Raw genomic sequence first — 13,942 nt, 5'->3', positions numbered from 1 at the left:
GCTTAATGCCTCGGATTCGCCGCGGAATCCTCGCCGTAATGTAATGTATGCACGTCCTTGAACGCACACTTAGAGCAACGCCTCTGCCCACCCACACGGCTACATCCTTTAGTGCTGCTCTTTTATTGCATCATACAGTGAGATAAAAATATCAAGAAAATTGGTTTATAAGATTTAAGTTCAGAATGAGGCAAAGATTACTCTTCTAGAGGTTAAAATATTCACAAAAGTATAATTTAAATTTTATAAAAATATATAAAAAATATATTCCAATGCGACCGCGAAATTCGTATAAAGAAATTATATTGGCAAAGCACCAAAACTTCTCATCTGGTATAATTTTTTTGATAAATTGATACGTAAGACTTTGCGTATTACTTGGTATATCTATATATTTGGTTGCTAAATATTCAGGTTTATCCTTATTTAATATTTTAACCTCATTTTAAAACACTCATCCGGATGCAGTTTTTAAGGCATTGGGACTTAGGCGTTGTATTGGAGGCTGTCCAACGATGAAGTCGAATTTAGCAACATAGCCCCTGGTGCCGGCTTCATAGATGACAACCAGATATTTACTTCCAGGAAAATACTGCTGAAATGTACCCTTTACTTGGAGTTGACCCGGAAAAAGCTCTTCAACGGTCTCCTCCCTTGTCGCTCCATCTGTAATTATTCTAAAAGATTCGGAGTCATTATCTCACATTAATAACCTATTATATTACAAATTAACATTATCAAAACTTTACTTCAAGTAGTATTTCTTAGCTGAGGGCACTTGAAGTTCCCTGTTGTAACTTGATGTGTCAGAAGTCGTAGGTACCGAAATGACAAAGTTCAGAAATAGAATTAAAAGAAACTAAAGCAAATGTTAAAAAAAATTTAACCTTTTAACTAAGAATTTAATAACAACTTACCGAGCAAACAATTTTGTCACTCATGATGATGATTTTTTGCTGGTTGGTTAGCGACTGACATTTCCAAAAAAATGCAGCAGAGAGTTAGCCAAAAACCAAAATGCTAATTTAGTACAGGTCTAAAACTGGAATCATCAATAAACACAATTTGTTTGTATTGCTGTTTTACGATGCGTTTTAATAATAATTATTAGCATAACATACCAATACGAATTAACACAGATGGTTCTTTATATTGTTTCTAAAAGCTTTAAATTTGTTCAGTCAAATAAAATAGAGATCTTATAAGATGAAATATTTCAGTAATAAATATTGTATAATCACATTTAATAGGATAATTTGTCGCCGTGTAAGTATCCGTGGCCACGACCGTATACGTGCCATTTGACAATGTTGCAGGCGAGCGGCGGATAATGAAATCCGCAATTGATGCTTGGGCACGAACGGAAAAGGGATTTGGGACTTTTATGGACTTGTAGGACAGCTCTTATTGCGCATTTTGTGGTTCCCAAGTCGAAGTAAGCGATAGGGTTAAGTTAAGTCGACCCCCCTAGAAACTTTCACTTATTCGTTTTTTGACCAGGCCAAGTGCTTGAGTTTAATCGTATACAAGTATATGCATATCTACACGGTCATTATAATCCCTCTTTTAAATCTGTATACATTTTGGAAAATTGCCAATGTCTGAACATTTTTAGCGAAATCGAAATACGTGCATAGCGTATTTTTGAACAAAAATAATGTTTATTTCTCTATCATTCGCCGCCGTTGCAGTTTTCCCTACCACCTTTTACTCCCCCTTCATTATTTCGCTTTCCGGCAAAATATTTCCATCTCGCCAATTACATTACACAATGTTTGCAATGATGTGATGAAATGGCACATTCCTTGCCCGATTGAAAGTGCAATCTAAAGCGAAATTATATGGTTTTTAGTTTTACATGAATTCGCAAATCATATTAAGCGATTCAAGATGCTTTAAAGATTTCCAAGTTGCTTTGAAAAAGTTAATTTATTCTTATATTAAAAAGAATATCCGAAGTGATTAATAATCCTTTTTAGAAAACAAATTTAAAGAAAGTGTTTTATATTTTATTTTACAAATATAATAAATAATATTTTCATCAAAGGCAACCAAATCGCATCCCGCTTAGAAGCTTTAAGGGTCACTTACATAGATTCACGAAATAATTCATCGACAAGGTCATGATGCTTGTATTTCACCACTTTTGTTGCAACATTTTAGGGGTGCGATTCTTTCAAGGCCATTTCGAGCTTTAATTTATGCAAGGGCGACTGCATATATTCCGGGCATATATAATATATCTTATTAAAATATGCGTGACAACCCAAAATAGCTGACCCACAAAGCCAGTGAGCTACTTTTTCCGGCCGGAGCTGCCACTTTACCCCATTTTCCGGCTCATTCCTCTTAATTTGGCCCGCTGTCTAGTCTCATTTTTTGGACATCAGAGGTCCGAGCAACAATTACCCGCAGACACAACAGCCATGATGAGTGGGCAGCGCGTCCACCCACCAGATTCACCCATCCATCCACCTCCTGCCCTGCCCATTGGCCGCCCCTTTTTGTGAATGGCATCCGAGGATTCGAAGACTGCGCAGAATCCTCTCTATCGATTAACTCATAAGGCAGACAGCTCTCTCTGCTTTAACTTGGGATAGGGCATGGGGATGGGTTTTCGGATGGGGATGTGATGGCTATGTGATGCGGATGTGAAATCAACTGCGTAGTAGTCAAAAGTCAAGTTGAAAGGCGCTTTTTTGGGGGTGTGGCACCTGCTGCTGCTACTGTTAGAGGGATAATGTTTGAGATGCTTAATGCGCAATTTAGTTAAGGGTATGTGGGATATGCCGAAGTGTAGGTCAGTTTGCACACTTTCTCTCTTTGTACCCATCCTTTCTCTCTCTAATGATTCTCTTTCCCACCCTATCTTTTATCCCCTTTTCATCAGTTTTGCTCTCGCGGATTTATAATCGAAAATTGCATGCGAAAGTTTTATCCTTGGCACCAAAATAGTGCATTGGCCCCACTTGTTCAATGCTGTCAAAGAACTGAAGTGACGTGAGCTATAAAGCGAGTTTAAGTCTGTGTTAGAGAAGGAGAATTTTGTAATTCAAATTCACCAGAGCTCGTAGTATTGAATTTAATCATATTTCAATATATAAGTGTTCTATGTAGTAACCGTCAATATTTAAACATCATTATATCTCAGTAGACTTTGAATATATATCCTTGACAGTGTTGTTAAGCGAAACTCAAAACGATCCCCATTAGAAAATCAGTAACTCTTTTTCCTGAAGCAAATTCATCGTTGGTCCACTGAGGCAAGGATATACCCAATTAAATTAATCAAAATCGTCGGGAATGGTGGTTGTTCAAGGAATGTACGAGATCACGGAGCTGGTGGCAGGCAGTATTGGATGCGTGGGCCTTTACATGGCCGGTTGCAATGCTCTGCCCATGGACCATATCTCGGATCTTCCGGCGGCTCTTTTCGTCCTGTCAACAGTGTTCCTTCTGCATCATGTGCGGGTAATTAATTGGCCACCATTGCAGGAACTGTGGCGCCTGCTGCTTGAACTAGTGGTCTTTTATATGTCCACCCAGCTCCTTGTGTGGGTTGTATGGCACCAATTCCACAACTTTACGGATATTTTACGGGATCTAATACTCAACACTAGACTGGCAATGAACATTCTGGAAAGTTTCCCTAAGATCTATATGTTTTTACGACAGGATGTCTTTTATTTAGGAAAGCTCATCGTATCTTTGGCATGCACCTACAAAGCGATAAAGGTTACTCATGTACTGGATTATGCTATACCACGGCACCGGGCGTATAGATATTACAAGAATCAACCTGCAGCTAGACGCCCCACAAAAAAGTCGAAGAATTTACGTCGCCCCAAATCTTAGGAGCTAACGGAAGAACTTTTTTAGAAATCTCAGCAAAATATCTAATTTTTTATGCTTCAGCTATAGAGCTAATTCACATAAACACATGTACTACCAAGGTGAACACCGGCCCGAGTGCAATGCCCAGAAATCGAAGGCCGAATTCAAGAGCAGTTCACGCTTTCCAAAGTATTTGCATGCTTGAAAGAGCAGAGCCAACACGTATACCAAAAACACAGAAATATTTTTTAAATTTTGGCGCGTCATAAAAAAATCGATATGCATTAGAATCGAGATTGTTGAATCGCATGTGTTCCATCTCTAGCAGCAGAGTAGATGAAGAAGAAGAAAGCACTAGTGTCGGATACAAACAATAAAGAAATTAAACAATTTTACATAATTTGGCCGTGTTTTTCGGTTTAAAGGGGTGTAATTAGAGGAAGGGGAAAGATATGGCATTTCTTTGTCCCGTGCGCATGCGGCGCGACAAGAAGAAAGGTAAGTTAAAGCAAAGCGGAAGAAGCAGCACTGAAAACGAAAGACTTCAATCACGAACTTGTTGCTTGGTACACTGAGAAAAAATGTATTGCTGAATAGTATAATAAACTAAGTTTAAAAGATTTAAAATTTTGATTAAATCTTTACTAATTTTTAAAAATATTAAATTTTAGCTACAAATGCCAGCATAGAGAGGGATTTGCCAGCTGTGGGAGGACTAGGAATGGGCCGCATAACTGGTTCCTCGAGCATTGAAACATTAGTGCGTGTGGGCATCGAAAAAGAACACGGTCTAAGGTATGTATATCTGTAGAATTTCATTAACATATTTTTAAAATACCCTTTCCATTCCAGTCCCGATTCCAAGATGGTAGTGCTGCACGACTTTACACCCTGCGTTGATGATGAACTGGAGGTGAAGCGTGGTCAGCTGGTTAATATCCTGTACAGAGAAAACGACTGGGTTTATGTTATTGGTCAGGACTCGCGACAAGAGGGCTTCATACCGTTCTCCTACTGCGCTCCCTGCAACACACAGCTGGCGGATTTAGCTGTAAAAAAAAACTGCCAAGGGAACAGTGTCCTGAGCAACCGATCGATGAAAATTTACCACTCCTTGGAACGGACAACAAACTGGATGTACTCTGCGATGAGACTTTAAATCCAGGATCTGCCAACAGTATGGAAAACATCCTACTATTGGAGCCAGAGTGTAGTCCCTTCGTTAAAGAACCCTCCGGGCGTTGCATTGTGTTATACACCTTTATAGCTCGGGACGAGAATGATTTATCCGTGGAACGTGGCGAATTTGTTACTGTTTTGAATCGTGACGATCCCGATTGGTTTTGGATCATGCGCAGCGATGGCCAGGAAGGCTTTGTGCCGGCCAGTTTTATCTATCCTGCGGACAGCGTTCGAGTTTTACAACAACAGAAAGCTACTCTTAATGCAATGGAAACCATTCTGCAGCAGGGCCAACAAGGCCAGCAAACCCAACAGCAACAGCAGCCACTGGGCTTGGGAACGGATGATCTGCGCTACCACGGGACGGAGCTGGTAATGCTGTACGATTACAAAGCGCAGGCTCCAGACGACTTGTACCTCTCCGTTCGCCGAGGAGATTGGATTTACGCCGATCTTAGCAATCAGACTGTTGATGGATGGCTTTGGGCCTATGCTCCGAAAACCCGCAAATACGGCTTCATTCCGAAAGCCTATGCCCGTCCACCTGCCATGACAAGTCTGTAAACCATTTTTTGACTTCCATTATCCTTATAATTATCAGATCTTTATGTGAATCATTATCGGCCCCTTTGGGATTCCATTTGGGTACTTTATGCATTAGATATATTTATCGTAAGTGTAATTTCATTTCAATGCCATTTTCGTTGAATAATAAATTGTGCCTTAGGTTTATTTTGTATGTGAGCTTGCATAACATATCGTATACACTTAATCTAATTAATTCATTCCTAACTGTAGGTTTGCCCATAAACGAATATAAAAAATATACTACTGTATTCCATTCAGTAACAGCTTGGGCAGCACTTGCTAGCATCTATGTCTAGATTAGAATACTAAAGCACTAACGGGGCGAGCCCCTAGATATGCACTTGGTTTGGATTATTGGATTGGATATGAATGTGTTCCACTATAGGTGCGAGTGCGTAGAGTTATGCTCAGCATAATGTTGTACACACACGCACGTCCAACTGGATTTGGGTTACCACCTGGGTTCGGCGGGTGTCTAATTCAGGCCCAGACTATCGTTGGCCGAGGAGCAATGCGAACAATTGAGGTCCAAATTTCTGAAAAAAGTGTTTTTTTTTTAATGTATAATGTTTTATAAAGTTTTTTTTTTGAACCCACTTCATAGCCTCTCTAAGCTGGTCCTTCTCATTCATCTCTTCGCGCAGCTTTTGTTGCAAACTGAGTATGAGATCGTTTTTGTTTTGTATCTGTAGCTTTAGATGGACAATTGTCTCTTCTTGCGCCTCGAAAATTGCCTTAAAAGGATAAGTCCTCAGTATATGAAATAATTATAAATCTAGTATGAAAAGTCTTACCCGACACTCCTCCATGGACTCGGAGTAAGAGGGTGGTTCGTCCAGGCAAAAGAATTCCCGCACTAGTTTGCATTTGCGCAGCTCCTCCTTTGCCATCACTGAGTTGACAAAGATCTGCAAGCCTTGCACGCGATTGTCCAGAAAGACGGCATTGAAGTTATCGCCAAAAAGCTTCTTTCGCGGCAGCATGAGCGTGAGATTCGGGAAAGTCTGCTTAAGCTTGCCATTTAACCGCACAAAGTCGGTGTACCGCCGCATTACAAGCCAACAGTCGTTGGTCTCTGGATTCTCGACGCGCAGCTTGTAGACAGTAAAGCGCGCCCGCTCCTCCATCACCTCGTAGCCGATGATAGGGACCCTCAGCACGGCATTGGGATCAACGGGGGGAACCACTGATCCTGAGGAGAGTGTCATCTGACTCGCGAACATAGAATTGGAGCCTGTATGCCTGGAGCTGGATTGACTGTAGCCGAGACTGCATTCACTCATGCGACGCGGCGCTCTAGTGCTGGGTTCCAAGTCCACACCATGGCCTCCTGCCTGGTGGCCATACGAGGACTGCGTCAAGTCGCGGTGTGATCGAGCACCGCCTAGCATATCGTTTCTATTTATTGCAGTTCTCGAATGTTGTTCGTAACTGTGAGAACTAATTCTCTGCAGACACACCTCTGATTTAGCGTTGGCCACTGTTAACGGAGCACCGGAATTGGCCAGGACTACACTAACATCCCCCTCCGATTTGCTGCGCAACAGGCTGTTATTTTGGTACTTCCCCACTTGTCGCAGGTCAGGATTCGAGTGACACTTTCGACCGAGTAGCTTCCGCTGCCGGAACAACTTTTTTTTGTCCGATCCCCGGCTCGAGCTCCCAGTTTTAAGCAACGATTTCTTCGGTGACGTTGTTGCTGTGCTGGCCTTCTTGAAGAGTGTTGCTTGAGAAGTTCTTACAGGTGCTAAATGGTTGTTATTATTGCCGTAGCTACTGCCTGTTTCTCTCTTTCGGAGCGCCCGCAGTGACATTGCTTTGTTTGGTTTGTTTCCGCAGTAGCTTTTTGTTTGCTACATGACTTTTAATTTGGCGAAAAGAAATAGCTTTTCTTCCTTTTCTTTTGTTATTTTTCTTTTGTGGAATACAATGTGACCGCACTTTTTCTGACCTCATTGCGGCAGTGTTGGCTAGCTCTGTTGGCAATCGATAAGGTATGGCGGCAAACAGCTGAGGATTTATCGAAAATGGAGCATGTGGTAAATATTATTGTCATATTACGGTGTTATTGTTTTTAATTACTTATTTTCATTAGAAAAACGAAAGCATTGAGCTTATACAAAAGCTTGTAAATCTAAATGTAACTGAAAATGAGGAGGAAATCACGGCATTACTCAAAAACCTACGATTATTGCTCACGAAAGGAAGAGAAAATCAAGAGGCTTTGGCAGGTAGTGCGGAGTTCTCCATCTTCCTCGATGCCTTGGCTTTTAATCCAGCGATGCGGACAGACCATCGTATTATACACAACTTATCCCTCCAAGTGTTAGCAAATAGTGTGGTTAATAATGAGACTACCCAAACCCTCACCTGGAATAAGCACGGCTCAAAGATTTCCGAACAAGCTTCCGCAGTTCCACTGGGCAGCTCGAATAATGTACTGCTCATGATCATGTACAATATTTACCTCAGTGGCCGTGGTCTCATTAGTGACCAGGTGGCGCTCCAAACATGTGTTCGGCTATGGCGAGCTCTAAACGAGGGTCAATGCACATACAACTTTGAGTATCTGCACTTTTTCCTCGAGCATTTTATCGTGCAGAATGGCCGTGCCTGTGTGGCTTGTTATCAGAAGCTGGAGACTGAGGATCGGGTTTCGTTTCTAGACTATGTAGCTCACTATCTAAGGGAAAACAGTCCCAATGGTGAGGTGACTCTCTTTCTGCTACAACACTTTGCCAAGGAATTCCGCCTTAAATCTGATTGTCTCCTGCGTGAAACTCTTAAGCTTAAACATGAGCTCCACCCTCGAGAAGTTCACACTTTGCTACGCATTATTGCCAGCGCCAGTGGCTCTGAAAAGTATGCAAATGTCTACTCTACGGACCAATCGCTATTCATAAACGTTAGCAGCCTGCTAAGGTGTGTGGTATCTGCCGGCAAGGAACCAGATGGAGGCGGACTGGATAAACCCATGACAAAGCTGGAAGAGGTGGCGCTAACTTCAGGAATTGATGCCCAATATGAAAAAAAGGTCTCATACGAACTGAAAACGCTTCTTGTGCGCTGCTGTGCCAATCTTCTATACGACAACAAAGCCAATAAAGGTTACTGCCTGGATACACAACTTCTACCCACTCTGCTGGAATGCACAACGATGGATGCTCGAAATCCTTGTATGATAGCATAAACCTTAATATAATTCGATAAACTTAATACATTTCCATCTACAGTAATGCGAGAATGGAGCATCTTGGCCATCCGGAACGCTTGCATCAACTGCCCTGAGGCACAGCAAGTGATTGCTGGCCTCACTATGCAGGGCTCGGCACCCAACGACATCCTTACCGAACTCAACCTGGATATGGGGGCGCTTCGCATATCCGACAGGCAATAATCGCTCACCTAGCCAATTAACAGCATCCATCTACCCATACGGAATCAGCAAACGAGGCACGACCACTGGCTGGCCAACAAGTGGTTAGATGTTATTCACACACACGTCATCCTCCGCCCAGTCGTTGCCCCCCTTTTTGAGGCTGTACAATGCGCTAATGGTATGCCAACAGATAGCCAACGGCATTCATAAACGCGATGTCAACGTTTAATGGCAAAGCGGAGGGAAATGTGTCGGACGGCTAGCGTGGCTAGCGAAGATATAAAAATAGCTGCCCATGTACCATGCTCTGTGTACCATTAAAAAAGAGATGCCTAAATTCATCTAAATTCTAAATTTGTGCACACACTGCCGCATCAGCGGAATCATCGGTGGAGTAGAGTTCATGTTTATGGCGCAATTAAGCAACGATGACGTCTGCTCGAGTAATTCCTTCGGCGACTTGCTGCAGGTGGCAGCTCCACCCTGCCCAATCTCCCTCTTTCAGTTCCGCTCCCAGCGGTGTATGTAGAACGATTTTATGTTTATGCTGGCTAACCCAATGCCTGCCTTTGTTTTAGCTCGGCGCGCTCCCCAAAAGAATAGAAAAGGAAAAGGCAAGCGAGCGACAACCACTAGTGGCTAGTAGCCAGTCAGTCTGTGCTCTGCCTTGGCCAGCAGCAGACGGAGCCGTACCGCCGCGATCCATTCGAAAGGAACCGAAAACCCCAAGATCGCGCTCTTTTATTTCGAATTTTTGGTTTTTGGTCTGCTTCGCGTGCAATATAGCCGTTTATTTTGGTTGTTATCGCTAGTTCGCCTCGATTTTTAGTTGGTAGATTAACGAAATTTTATTTTAGACGAGCCGGGCAGCTCATAAAAACCAAACAGTTCATTCATAAACAATTAGCCTGGGGCCCAGCCAGAGATCTCCGTTGCACCGCTTGCAGCTTTAATGGTAAACATCGAGGTGATCGCTCTTATATAATCAGGATACCTGACAAACGCTAACACTGCCGGACAGCTTATAAGGTGGGCTGACAAGGAGACGGAGGAGGAGGTGGCGGTGCTGATCCAAATCCGCTGGCATTGGCCTTATTTATGCGGGGCATTAATTAAATACACATTTCTCAAAATTCGCTTCTTTTACGCCGGGGCGGAATTCAACGTGTTGCGACGTCTGAATAATGCGGCACATACCAAAAACACAATGGCCGACAGCAAGTAAAACAAAGGCTGAGATACAAAACAAATAAATAAAAACGTTTCGCGATTTATTTTGGTGTGCGTTATTTTTTTCGAAAAATATAAAATTTCTGCCTGTCAAAAGTGTCAATATATTCGCGCCCAAAAAAAAGCGACAATGAGTTGTGAATTAATGATGCTTTGGCTTCCAACCGTTTTGTCAGTCAAGGAATCTGCTAAACGTGCGGTTGGTCTAAAAATAATGCAAACTGTTTGCTGTAATCTGTGCGTGCCTAAAGAACGACTAAAAAACTACAAGAAAAATGCTGAAAAACCTATTCAAAGAAAAGTGGCACAGAACGGATAGAACTTGTTCTTCCCTTTTAATGACGCACTTCATGACGCAAGTGCTGCAACTCCCCCAACTCCTGATGAGGCAAATGCATCTGCAACTGCAAGATTTATTCCCGGAATAGATCGCGGAAGTACAGACTAAGAATCTGGCGCCATAAAAAGAATAAAGTGAAAATTTCTCCTTGTTTTCTTTGCGTTTCCCAATACAAAAAAATATATGTATTTGCATATATAAGGTGACACTTTTGGTAGCCCAATTATTATCTCGAAACAAAATAGGAAAAACGAAAATTTGGACGGCATCCACATGGCAGGCAGTAGTACTAACTATGTGTATATGGCACTTGTGCACGCACACCCCTCCTCGGCAGCAACCGCCAATTCCCGCTTGCCGCCACTCCATCTACCCATCCGAACACCCACTTGGAGGGGGCGCACCTAATTCTCGCAAAATATTCCGCGAAAGAGCCGAAATAATTTTGAAAAGGAATTCGCATTTTTGTCATTTATTTTTCTCGCCTGAATGTGTCCACTAATTTGCTTAATTTCTGTCACAGACCAAAGACGAAAAACCATTTTCGAATGGGAATTTCTGGTTGTCGTGGCAACATGTATGTAAATACACAAATAAAATAAATAAATCGGATTCTCCAAAAACAACATAATTAATGGGCACGTTCTCGCGGATTTTCTGGGAGGCAAACATACAACACAGGACAAAATAAAAGTACTGCTAATAATTTAGTTGAAATTTTTTATAAAGAAATCTAGTTTAAATATATATAATATTATTGCCATTTGCATAAAAATCTTTATATGTATATTAAAAACAATTTTATAAAAGTTCTTTTTAATTACTTTTTTTTTCCCAAAATATTCTCTTTACTAGTATTTCGTACATTTGTTTGTTTTTCCTTTCCCTTAAAATATCTTTTATCGCTAGTTTTTGAAGACCCAATATTCTTCTTCTGCCTGCCACTGTTTGCCTAGTATAAAAATAAAATATTGTTTAAATTAGAGAGGTTGAGATCGGTTGGGGCGGGCAGTAGGCTCTGTGAAACACCTGCCGAATGACGAAAACGCCGCCCGACAATGTCCAACATGTGTGCGATATGTCCGCATGACTTCATTGTCTGGGGAGAGATTATAAATGGGTTAACTTCCTCTCCCAGGAACGTGCTTTGTTCCATGTGCGTGTGGATTGCCCCTTGCCATCGTCCAGAGAGCCCTAGGAGGGGAGCGTGAGCCAAGACCTGAGCCATAATGAAGCGCGACGTGTCCACGTCGACCATCGGTCGAGATGAGGTTCGCCGACCGCTGATGGAGGCCTATATGTTCCAGCGGCGAGTTCTGCTTGGCTGTAGCCTGCTCATGGCCGTTTCCCTACTGATCTGGATAGTGGCCATTTCGACCGACCACTGGATCATCATTTCCGGCGGAAAGGGTAAGTTATGAATCTGAGAATTGATTACTAGACTTTATTGTTAAAAAGATACTTTCATTTTTATTATGTAAACAAATTACATTATGTTATCTATTGTTAAACTACGGAATCAATGAATGATTTCAATGATATTTCAAATTCCAAAAAATAATTTCCAAAGATTAAAAAAAAAATGTAAATGAATTTACTTTCTTTTGGCGGTTATAAAACACTATTAATTCTTTACTCTTCCAAGGAATTTTCATTCCCGAGTCGCGGCGCTTCTTCATGTCCTCTCACTCAGGATTGTGGCGACACTGCAGAAACACCATTGTGCCAAATGCCTTGAGCAATGCCCAGGTGGTGCGCAATTTTAGTTCCATGTCATACACTTCGCAGACGAACATCAACGAGGCCAAGCGGAATCTTTCTCACATGGATTTCATTAAGGATTTTGCACAGGAGAAGCTGGATACATCGGACAACTTCACGGAATCCGCGCGACGACACATGTTTGCCCATTGGGTGCGAGGGGAGGACGAAGAGTTCCAGACGCTGCGAAATGCCTTCCGCACTTTAGTGATGAATACCGATGAGAACCAAAGGCAGTTTAATGCCACGGCCAATAAGCCCATACCCATTAACCCGCTAGACGTGAACGGAATTATTGAGAGGAAAACTTTTGGCTCGGCGCTCCAGCGAGTTAAGTACAACAACACCTGGTCGTACTACGTGATTCCTGAGGTGGCGCAATTGGCCATTTTCACTAACTGGACGGATTATCCTCTTGTGGTTCGTCTGCTGGGCACCTACATTCGGGATATAAATATTCCTGCTTATGTGCTGAACGACGAGCGTGTGATCCTAATCCTAGTGCCGCCATTGCAGCCCAAGAAAGGCCAGCCCACATATTACACCTACATCCCGAATCGTAAGTAGAAAACCCTTATGTAATCCCTTTTCTTAGTAAGCTCCTTTTTGTAGAGCGCTGCAAGTATATCGATATGTTCCCTAACTCCAATGCCCTACGAAATGAGCCCGGTTTCGATGATGAACTACTGGGTAGGTATATGAGAATCCTCTTTTAAAGCGACGGCTCCTAATTGGCAGTCTCTTGGTATTCCCTTTCAGACTATATCCGGACGCAGGCGTCCTTTGCCTGCATAACTCTGTTCGTGATGAGCCTTGGCGCCGTTTTCTCCTTTTACACGTTCATGAATCCGCGGTACATGTTCAAGCGTTTGGCGGGCGGCATCCATTTGGTTGCCGCCTCAACAGCCTTAGTGGTGCTGCAGGTGCTTTTCTCATCGATTGACTACACCAGGGAACATCTGTTTTACGCATATCCTGACGGAGCACAGCTAACGTAAGTTATGACATTCCTTGTGGGATAAAGGATTTTTCTCATTTCCTCCTATCAGCTATGGCTATGGCGTTTTCTTGGCCTGGTTCACGTTTGCTGACAATATTCTGTGCGGTGTTATGTTCCTGTGGTACTCTGGCAAGAAGAAGGGCGCCAAGGCGCCCAATGACGAGGTGGCAATGGCGGATGAGCCCACTATCATGGGTAGATAACTGCATCTGCATCGGGCCACGATGACCGGATACCCTTTTCTGTGGGATATCCCTCCTGCGACCAAAGACCAAAGCAACCGGCATAATTGTCGCCGTTGCTTTTCATTTCACTATTGTTATTTGTTGTTTTCATAATGGCTGTATTTAAAATGTTCGCTTTATAACTATAAGAATCTCAAGGCAATAAAGGAATTGTTTTCAGTCAGTTATCGCCGATTAATTTTTAAATTTGATAACAGTATTGACTACAGAAAAATCGGTTGCATGTTCGATAGTGGCTGTCGAACAAATTGGCTTGTAATAAAACAACATAAAATTGATTCCGAGTGGCGTTTTTTGTGGATTTATCTAAAGTTAAATACGAATCTTTAAAGATATTTTTAAAATAATTACAAAGATTATCCCCTTTAAAAAATAAAATGCTT

The 13,942-nt window shown here is 42.2% G+C and overlaps 6 protein-coding genes across 10 annotated transcripts; 4 read left to right on the top strand and 2 right to left on the bottom strand.

The window, feature by feature from the left end:
* Window positions 1–276: 276 nt before the first annotated feature.
* LOC108112466 lies at window positions 277–949 on the bottom strand. The gene is made up of 3 exons (XM_017222319.1): window positions 918–949; window positions 750–859; window positions 277–677 (listed from the first exon to the last, which is right to left on the bottom strand). Exons 1-3 carry the CDS (start codon window positions 939–941, stop codon window positions 455–457), a joined length of 357 nt encoding a protein of 118 aa, XP_017077808.1. The 5' UTR covers window positions 942–949; the 3' UTR covers window positions 277–454.
* A 2,164-nt stretch (window positions 950–3,113) lies between these two features.
* LOC108112872 lies at window positions 3,114–4,229 on the top strand. The gene has a single exon (XM_017223202.1). The coding sequence runs from the start codon at window positions 3,304–3,306 to the stop codon at window positions 3,853–3,855; it is 552 nt and encodes a 183-aa protein (XP_017078691.1). The 5' UTR covers window positions 3,114–3,303; the 3' UTR covers window positions 3,856–4,229.
* LOC108112871 (SH3 domain-containing protein Dlish) lies at window positions 3,869–5,748 on the top strand. Its single transcript, XM_017223201.2, is given in 4 exon segments — window positions 3,869–4,332; window positions 4,506–4,629; window positions 4,687–4,883; window positions 4,886–5,748. Coding segments are annotated over 4 exon segments (1,062 nt in total). The 5' UTR covers window positions 3,869–4,286; the 3' UTR covers window positions 5,581–5,748.
* On the bottom strand, window positions 5,715–7,556 carry LOC108112870. Its single transcript, XM_017223200.1, has 3 exons — window positions 6,399–7,556; window positions 6,202–6,338; window positions 5,715–6,140 (listed from the first exon to the last, which is right to left on the bottom strand). The coding sequence occupies exons 1-3, from the start codon at window positions 7,416–7,418 to the stop codon at window positions 6,080–6,082; spliced, it is 1,218 nt and encodes a 405-aa protein (XP_017078689.1). The 5' UTR covers window positions 7,419–7,556; the 3' UTR covers window positions 5,715–6,079.
* Window positions 7,557–7,610: 54 nt separating this feature from the next.
* On the top strand, window positions 7,611–9,320 carry LOC108112869 (ataxin-10). Its single transcript, XM_017223199.2, has 3 exons — window positions 7,611–7,643; window positions 7,700–8,780; window positions 8,838–9,320. The coding sequence occupies exons 1-3, from the start codon at window positions 7,632–7,634 to the stop codon at window positions 8,999–9,001; spliced, it is 1,257 nt and encodes a 418-aa protein (XP_017078688.1). The 5' UTR covers window positions 7,611–7,631; the 3' UTR covers window positions 9,002–9,320.
* A 299-nt stretch (window positions 9,321–9,619) lies between these two features.
* On the top strand, window positions 9,620–13,722 carry LOC108112867. Of its 5 annotated transcripts, XM_017223194.2 has the most exons (7): window positions 9,620–9,781; window positions 9,841–9,938; window positions 11,692–11,963; window positions 12,199–12,873; window positions 12,927–13,004; window positions 13,053–13,308; window positions 13,364–13,722. In XM_017223194.2, the coding sequence occupies exons 3-7, from the start codon at window positions 11,783–11,785 to the stop codon at window positions 13,515–13,517; spliced, it is 1,344 nt and encodes a 447-aa protein (XP_017078683.1). In that variant the 5' UTR covers window positions 9,620–9,781; window positions 9,841–9,938; window positions 11,692–11,782; the 3' UTR covers window positions 13,518–13,722. The 5 variants fall into 5 exon arrangements, with proteins under 5 accessions (XP_017078683.1, XP_017078686.1, XP_017078682.1 ...); XM_017223197.2 differs by having other exon boundaries at window positions 9,620–9,938; window positions 13,074–13,308; XM_017223193.2 differs by having other exon boundaries at window positions 9,620–9,938.
* Window positions 13,723–13,942: the final 220 nt, after the last annotated feature.

The sequence above is a fragment of the Drosophila eugracilis genome, unplaced genomic scaffold (genome assembly GCF_018153835.1).
Source record: "Drosophila eugracilis isolate 14026-0451.02 unplaced genomic scaffold, ASM1815383v1 contig_90, whole genome shotgun sequence".
Classification (NCBI taxonomy): Eukaryota; Metazoa; Arthropoda; class Insecta; order Diptera; family Drosophilidae; genus Drosophila; species Drosophila eugracilis.
The sequence above is the reverse complement of the archived record's forward strand: the minus strand, read 5'-3'. Positions and strand labels throughout refer to the sequence as shown.